This window comes from Fukomys damarensis, unplaced genomic scaffold, assembly GCF_012274545.1.
Source record: "Fukomys damarensis isolate Sample0158 unplaced genomic scaffold, DMR_v1.0_HiC HiC_scaffold_38, whole genome shotgun sequence".
Taxonomy (NCBI): Eukaryota; Metazoa; Chordata; class Mammalia; order Rodentia; family Bathyergidae; genus Fukomys; species Fukomys damarensis.
Window position 1 is genome coordinate 74,560,902 of NW_022900950.1, and position 8,733 is coordinate 74,569,634.

General features: G+C 50.2%; 1 protein-coding gene across 1 annotated transcript in view; it reads left to right on the plus strand.

Moving 5' to 3' along the window:
* Positions 1 to 8,728, plus strand: part of Fhdc1 (FH2 domain containing 1) — a gene marked incomplete at its 3' end in the record, with an annotated part of 33,530 nt that extends 24,802 nt beyond the window's left edge. The window contains exons 10-13 of the mRNA XM_033759955.1: positions 1,059 to 1,129; positions 3,120 to 3,237; positions 6,122 to 6,286; positions 8,423 to 8,728. Of these exons, the coding sequence (XP_033615846.1) occupies positions 1,059 to 1,129; positions 3,120 to 3,237; positions 6,122 to 6,286; positions 8,423 to 8,728 (660 nt within the window). The remainder of the gene's footprint in view (positions 1 to 1,058; positions 1,130 to 3,119; positions 3,238 to 6,121; positions 6,287 to 8,422) is intronic.
* Between the last annotated feature and the right edge of the window lie 5 nt (positions 8,729 to 8,733).

The window sequence follows — 8,733 nt, forward strand, 5'->3', positions numbered from 1 at the left end:
TTTTTTTTTTTTTTTTTTTTTTTTTTAACATCAGAGTAACTAGATGCACAGTGAAAAATCAGTCTCAGGCAGCTACCTTCTAATTACTGTTGTGATTAAACCTTCTCAACAGTTGTGATGCCTTGCTTCTCTTTCTTGAATTCCCTTGTTTGGACACCAGTGACAGACACAGCCTTAGGCTGGGGAGGAAGCCACTTGCATGCTTGTTTTGAGTGTGGCCTTCATCATGGGACAGAATGAGGGAACTTTACATAAGCCTAAGACCTTCAGTTTCTTCCTGTAATGGGTGACTTACCTCAAAATCAGGTAATTGAGAGGACTAGAGGAGATAAGATAACCCCTAAGTGCGTAGTTCAGTGTTTGGCGTATTGTAAGCACTCCACAAATAGTACACACTGCTGTTATTCCTCAGAAGACAGGGCCATCTTTAACTCAGTCCTTGACTGGTTTTTTTGGTTTTGGCCTCCCACATCCTGGCAGTGCTATGCCCCTGATCCTCAGGGGTAATTGAAAATTTAATTTTCCAAGCATTAAGAGAAGGAACAGAATTGCTTATCCAGCCTGGATTGCAGGCCAAGCTCCTTCAAGCCACGTAACTTGGTCCCTGCCCCTGTGGGGACATCCTGAGTCTCGCTGCTCCTGCTCAGCCTTCCCAGAGATAAGAATGCAGACCCTCCTGAGGAATCTCAGTTAGCAAACTGGTCTGACAGCTGATGGTATGTCAGTCATGTCAGGGCTACTCTAGGGTATGGGTGGTATTTAGGCAGAATGTATTGGATTCTCTCAGAGACAGTGGGCCAAGCAGCCACCTCTTTCCACTGAGTTTCAGCACACATGAATTGTATTTCATGTCACGATCATGCCTTGGGAAGTGAACTGTGTTTGAGAGTCAGGGTATTCTCATAAACCTCAGTGTGGGCATCCGAGTTCGTGTCTCATTGAATTGCTATGGGTGTAGCCTGCTGAAAAATAAGGATTATAAGGGTCCTTTAAGCCCTAAGAAAATTATTTCCTTCTGGTTTTATCTATCCAGTGAGATTTTTTTTTTTTTCTTCCAGGAAGCCCAAAAGAAAGATGCTGTCCTTCTAAACTTTTCTGAAAAGTTGAGTCATGTTCAGGAGGCTGCTAGGTAAGCAGGGAAAACAGAAACCTCATTGTGAAGAGTCAGTTGTTAACTGCCTTCTTACGAAAACTGCTGTAGTAACAACTTTCGATTCAGGTTTGAAATTCGAAAAGTATTGTGTTGTTGGACTCTAAGGCTTTCTTTTCACTTGCTTAAAAGAAATGTGTGTGTACGCCTCTGGAATATGGGGATTTTGAAAAGATTATTTTTAAAATAGTACTAAACAAGCTATTTTAGTCATCTTAATGAGTATCATAAGTATAAAGTAGTGCAGACTAAGAACTTCAAATCCCTCCACACCCAAGAGATAGAGTTCAAACAGCACAGCTTATTAGCGCGGGAGTTGTTCTAGATCAGTCCAGCCTTCAGGGCCATGCATCACGGTTTCCTTGTCGAACCTAACATGGTACATTAGTTTTTTATTGCATTAAAAGGGGTTGGAACCCTACCAAGAGCTGTGAAAGGATTTGATTTTAAATTAGTCACTCCACTTTACAGAGAAAGTGTCTACCAAACATAATGCTCTAATTACATCATCCTAATTCGCTTCTAATCCCCACATAGATGCATACTTTAATATAGCTACAACCTAGGCATATGTACTATTTTGAGTTCTGTGTGTTTTTCAACTTAAAACACCAGCCCACACATCCAGAGGAGAATGTTTCAAAGAACCAGTTCTTCAAGAAAAGAAAAAAAAAAGTAGCATTTGCTAATTTTCATACCATAAATACTGTTGCCCTGGCTGATTTCAGGCTGCTGACACGGAGCTACTGAAGGCAGAGCTGGAAAGCGAGACCCACAGGCTGCCTCTGGCACCACTGCATTATGAACCCAGCTCATGTCTGTACTTCTCCTTTGAGACAGGGTCATGCTGTGTTGCCCAGGCTGGTTGCAAATTCCTGGGTTCGGACCATCCCCCTCCTGGGCCTCCCAACGGCCAGGACCTCAGCAGGCAGCATGGTGCCCGGCTGTGTCGTGTACTTGTTATATGAGCGACTACAGCAGCAGCGACAGCTGTGAGCCCTGTGCATATGAACCAGAGCTCACGCCCTGTCACTGGCCAGTGTGTCCCTGTTACTGACTCTGTGGACATCTAGCCACGGATGACGTGTCTTTCCCAAAGTGGAATCATTAGTGCAAAGGTGGGAACAGGCCCTAATTCATGTTCACAGAGCAGTGCATTATTCTCCAGAAAAGGATGGATATCTTATATGACCCAAACTTTTGTTTCTGAACTACTAAAAGACATTTGTGTGGGAAGATTTTACTCTGGTAGAATATAAGCACATCTGAGAGGTCTATAAGGAGGAATGACTGTAACACACATCCCACGCACACCGTGGCACTGACAGTGGAAGCAGGACCGCATCCTGTGTTAGGAATTTCACTGGACTTTAGATTTCACCAGCTCAGCGAGATCATCACTCACGCTCTGCTTAATCGTGACAGGATGAATGAAGCTAAAACATTGTGAAAGCACAGCCATTTATTGCAGAGTTGGTGACTCTGTTTTAGTTCACTGAGGTGTAGAGAGCTGTGCTGCCTCACTGAGGTGAACGGCACGAAATCTACTCAGTTTCTCTGTGTGACTGACCCTGGTCCGAGCGCCTGCAGCCCCCATCTCCTCGCCACTTGCGAGTTAGGGCTTTGAACAGCTGTCCCTAGAGTCGTGCCGGCTTTTCATCTCCAATGCTTACTGCATAAAGGTACTCAGCCTTGGTTTATGAAAGCTTCCCAAGTCCCATGGTTTTGGTTATCTCATCTGCAAGAACAGACTGCCTGCGCTCTCTATGCCAGCTTGTGTTTTTAGGAAGCAGTTGCCTCTGAAAAAACACACATGGAAACTCGCAACCCAAACCAGGGAAGGCAGGCGTAATTGCGGTGGCTGCCTCTTCTGTTTCCAGGCGTGGCCAGAGAGAGGTCTTGTTTGACGTCCCCGCAGGAAACCCAGCTTCCTTGTGCCAACTGCCCGCTCTCTTCTTTCTACTTTTAGATTATCTCTGGATAACACAGAGGCGGAACTGAAGTCGCTGGTCGTCAGGACGCGATCGCTGAAGGAAAACATCAAGCTGGACACGGGGCTTTGTCAGCAGATGGAAGATTTCCTTCAGGTGCGTAGGTGATTCAAATGCGTCCTGCAGCGACCACAGTGAGGCCGCTCACATTTGCACGGGCAGATCTGTGGAACCAGTGGCATTCGCATTTCCCCCGCAGTGGTACAGAAACCCCTGACACCACGAAGCCCCTTCATTGCTCGGCGTCTTGCTCATGGTTTAGACCTCAGGTCTCTGGTCATAGTGGGGCTCCTGCTCATCCTGTTCGGTTTTGTGATGGCACCTTTTCGAGGTGACCTTTACAAGTTTAGGCTGCTCACATGCAGGCTATACCTAAGTTTTGGTTTTAAGCCAGTCGAATTTTTCTACAGCAGAACTCATTCTGTGGAAATCATCACCTTAGAACCCAGGCTCTTCTTCCTGCCCTTGTTTATATGAAGAGATGAGCTGTGTTTGGCTCAGTTTCTAACAAGAGCAGATCCCACACATATCAGCCCCACAGGGTGTGTCGGGAACCTCTGCAAATCGCACCCGCAGAAAGCAGCAGGGACGGCTCACAGTGACTCACTAGCCCCACAGTCTGACACACATCCTTTATCTCCCTTATCTGAGAAAGGAAAAGTGGTGCCATTGCCCTCTGGGAAATGGTGTGCTACCTTCCTTGTAGTCAGCTCCTGGGGTCCCCAGGTGGAATTCGCCTCACAGGCGGTGCCTGGCACTAGGCAGGAGCACAGCGCTCCTGAGGGTGAGCCACCAAAGCCCTTGCTGATTAGTTGAGCTGCTTTCAAATAGTGTGAGTTTAGCCCGCAACTGCAAACACTAGATTTTGTTTGGCTTCGCTGTGAGCTTAGGTTCATTATTAAACATGTACTCCGTATTTGCCTTCACAAATAACCAAGCTGATTTTCCCATTCAGATATACATATTTTGTTTGTTGGTTTATTTTGGTCAGTTGGTCGGTTGGTTGGTTTTTTTGAGACAGTGTCTCTCTATGTAGTTCAAGCTGCCTCTGAACTCACTGTGTAGATCAGGCTAGTTTCAAACTCAAAGCAATCCTCCCGCCTCAGCCTTCTGGGTGCTGGGGTGACAGGTATGCACCACCACACCTGGCTTTGAAGTATACACATTTTTCTGAAAGTGTAGTGACACAGCAAACACCAGCACCACAAAAATTGATGTCTCCGGTTCTTGCCTCAAGCAGTGAGGGACTTTGAAGGTTTTTGAGCAGAAAGATGACAGGGACATGTCGTTCATAGACCCGTGTCAGCGTTCTGACCCCATCAGGGGGTCATTCTGAGTATACTGCACTGGGGCTTTGGCGCACAGCGGGCAGGTTCACACCCTGGCGCCTTGTATTTCTCTGGGCCCCTGTCATGTGGAACTGGTGCATCTGATTTAACCGTGCTTCTCTTTCAGCTCTGCACTCAGAGTGTTTCCTTGTCCCGACACTGAGGGGCTCTGGTGGCCAGGCTTTCCCTCCTGGTGCCTCAGCGACCCCCACAGGGCCTGCAGATGAGACTCCAGGTGGGGCTGGGCTCCCCTGTGGACCCTCATTAGGGGGCCTATTTTCTGCAGTGGAGCTGTCCTTGGCTGGATTCCACCTTCCCCTGCGGAGGGAGGACAGCAAGGTTTCTCCCTGCCTTAGGCTCCTAACTCACAGGGTTGCTCTCTGGGGCATTCGGCTTTCCTGCGAGCTCTAAGATGTGCCTGGCTGGGGAGAGGGGCCTTAGGGGGAGAGTGGTCAGAACAGGCAGGAGGTAGCGAGTCGTACAGGGCTTGCTGTGGATTCTGTAGCTGGCCGAGCACGTTCAGACAGCCGCTCAATGCCACCAACTCATAGGGGAACCTGCAGCTTTCCCACACCGCAGGCCCAGCCCCCGCGCTACCAAAAGGAGCTTCTCAAACATAAGCCTCTTTAAAACCCATGGTACTGCCATTTCATGAAGAACGTATTTCCTGTATCCCTGCTCCCCTGGTAGACAAGAAAGCAGTGTAAGACTGTTGTGACTCACACACCTGGTCCCTGCCGTGTGGTGGGTCCTTCCTGCCTCTCACAATGCTGTCCCACCTGTGCTGGCAAAGTGTTTGTGAGCTTGGGTGTGGCCCAGCCCTTCCTGGGAGGCCTGGGAGCCCCCGGGAAAGTAGGCGTCCTTGTCCTCAATACTTTGTAGGGGCCTGACTTAGAGACCATGGAAGAATTAGGAAGAAATAAGTAGTGAAGAGAGGATTTGTATGAGATGGTAATTTCTAACCATGGGGCCCTTCACACTCTCCCGCAGAGTTTTAATAAAATACCCATTCAGGGTCCACCAAGTTGCATGAGGGGTACAGGCATGAGCTGTTGCCAGCACTTTCCAGCTGGCCAGGACAGATCCCCAGCGTTAGGCACAAGGCCTTTAGTCCTGGGGGGTGGGGCTGACCTAGTAGAGCTTCTTGGAGTTAGCAGGGCAGCAGGGCGGGCTCATCAGTAGTACAAGTGAACTTCAGGGACCCTAAAATAAACCTTTCACCATGTGAGAGCTTTAAGAGAAAGAATAAAAAAATGCAGAAGAAAAAATTTTTCTTACTAAAATCAACTGTGTACCTGGGTCGTTTTTTCAGTGACACTGAAGTGAAATTTCTGCCAGTGGCACGGTGTAGGTTAAAGTCCTTCATTCTCTGGAGACATGTTCTCACTATGTTGCCCAGGCTGGCTTCATTCCCCTGGACTCAGACAGTCCTCCCGCCTCAGCCTCCCGAGCAGCTGAAATTACAGGTGCACACATGCCACAGCGCCCCACCTCTCCCACCTGTTTTGTGGCTCCTGGCCCTCACACAGTTTTGTTTGGGTTGGCTTTCTCCTTGGCTCTTGTGCGTGATGTTGCCACGAGCCTGGGGCAGGGTGCCGTGGCTCCCCCTTCTGCCAGCCGCTCACTTCAGAGGACCTCTGGTGTTTCCACAGTTTGCCACAGAAAAGTTGGCGGACCTGGAGCAGCGGAAGCAGAGGCTGCAGCGTGAGGCACACACCCTCATCGATTTCTTCTGTGAAGACCGAGGGACCATGAAACTGGACGAATGCCTCCAGATATTTAGGGACTTCTGTACCAGATTCAACAGAGCAGTGAAGGTAAGGCTGGCGGCCGCTCCACGCCTGTAGCCCTGCTCAGCCGGGATAATGGGAATCGCGTCTGCTGTGCCTTCCCATCCCAGGTCTGGTGTGGGCTGCTCAGGACAGGCACAGCGATGGCCTGGAGGCAGTTTGATGGCACAAGCTTGCTCTTCATGCTGAATCGCAGTATTTAAAAGTCTCCTCTGGGTCCTGACCATAGATCCCCTCAGAGGATTTCCACCTTTGGGGAGACTTGCTGCAGTGGAAAGGGCCTTCCTTCCGTGTCACCTTTTCCCACACCAGGTCACTGTGGCGGTGTCAGCACCATGGGAACCCTGCAGTCTACGGCCAGCTTGGGCCTGGCCAGTGGTGGCTGCACCTCCAGCCCCTCAGTTGCTGTGTCCAGGGATCTGAGTTAAAAACTCTGAGTTGCCTGACTTAGCGAATCAGACCTCTGTCTGTGAGTGAAACACAAGAGTGACAGTGTGCAGTCCTTGAAGACCCCGGTGCTGCCGAGTCACGTCTTGCCTCGTATTTGCTTATTTATTCGTTTGCTCAGGAGCGACCCTGGGGCTTTGCACTCTTCCTCCACATTTTAAATCCATTCTTGTCCACAGCTGAATTTCTTGGAGGGGCTTACATTTCTCTCCAGCCAGAATTGTTTTCCATTCCCAGCCCCTCCCTTCTCTATCCAGCTAAGAAAGAGGCTTCTCCCAAGGCCACGTTAATGCTCCTCTGTCCAAGCAGTGAGCTCAGCAGTGGGAGGCCTTGAGGTGGCAGAGGCCAAACCAGCCCTTCCTGAGGCCCCCAGGCCTGTGAAGCCACCTGTGGAAAGCCCTCAGCCCAGCTGTCCCGAGACCAGGACCTCACCCCACCCATGCCATGGGCAGCCTTGCAAGGATGAGGCGAGGCGTGAGAAGCCCAGGACCCCAGGAAGGCTGAGCTGAGGAGCCAAGAGTCCCCCACCAGAGCCTCACAGAAACTGGAAAGGCCACTGTAGGAGAAAACTGATTTTCAAATAAAAACTGCTAACAGTAATGGATTTGGGTCATGAGATCCATGTAATTACATGATTATACAATCGTGCAATCCAAAAGAGATCTGTTATTTGTGACACAAATGTAGCCTTTTTGTATCCACAGTTCCACATCTGCAGATTCAGCCAACCACAAGCTGAAAATATATTTTTAAACCGAGTATGTCCTAAATGCTTGCAGATTGTTTTGTCATTTTCCCTGAACTGTGCAGTGTAACAGCTATGTACATAGCACTTACATAGGTAGTGTATGTAGTATAGCAAAGATTTAAAATCTGTGTGAGGATATGCATAGTTTATGCAAATATCTCGTCATTTTATGAGGGACTGCACAGCTGCATATTAAATCACACAGGCAAGCGAAGTGACTCCAAGGATGTGAGTCTGCTCTGGAGCGGTTTCACTAGGGAGGCCTGGGTGTTTTTTGCCCTAGGGTGAAGGCTGAAGGGTTTGTAAAGCACACTGTTCCTTTGCCTCCTCCCTGTGGGGTCGGGCTGGGACACAAGGGACAGAGCCTTCTGCTACAGGGTACAGCTGGCCGAGCCCCCAAGGCATTTGTGGTGTTTCTTTACCAGGGAGCAATCAGAGAACAGAATTAGAAGGCATTTCTTAACATCTTGGGGATACATTTATATACAAGTGTGCATGAGTGTGTACAGGTGTGTGGCATGTGTGTGGGTGCACCCATGCAGTACAGAGCTACGGTTGTAGGTACAGCCTTTCAGTACCCACTGTTCATCCTCACTGCCATCGCCTGCCCAGGACTTCCGAGGGTCTTCCCTCCTGTCTTTCCCCACTTAGGAACCAAGCTGGCATCCCTGGGAGTTGAGGTCACACGTGTGTATGGAACCCGGGCCCAAGCACGAGGGACACTTAGATCGGCTGCCTGGGAGTTGGGCCCAGGAGTCACATGAGAACTGCAGACAGATTGTTGGGGCCAGGCCAAGTGCATCCCTCTTGTCAGATCCCGGGTCCCTGCACACGTGTGAACACACGCGTGTCCTTCTCGGTGTGGAACACGCCCTCGAGCTCGCGCCGTGTGGTTCATCTCAGGTGGGTGCCCCTGTAGTTGCACCCCCTCTCCCTACGCCTCACACGGCTTTCCTGCCCCCACCCAGGACAACCGCGAGCGCAAAGTGCAGGAGTCCAGGCAGCTGCAGCGACTGAAAGCAACGGAAGAGAGGCGACATCACTGGGCTGCTGCAGAGCTTGGGGCCTTTGGCCGCAGCAGCAGTGAGAACGACGTAGAACTGCTGACCAACAAGGGTGCCGAGGACCAGGTCCCTTTCTTGCGGCCCAGGACAGACAGCTCCTCCTCCCGGCCCCCCAACACCCTCCGCTCGCGCCATTCCCTGGGCATCTCGGCCGAGCGCGAGCTGCTGTCCTTCCTGGAGAGCGCCGCGGCCCCCAGCAGCCCAGAGGAATCTAA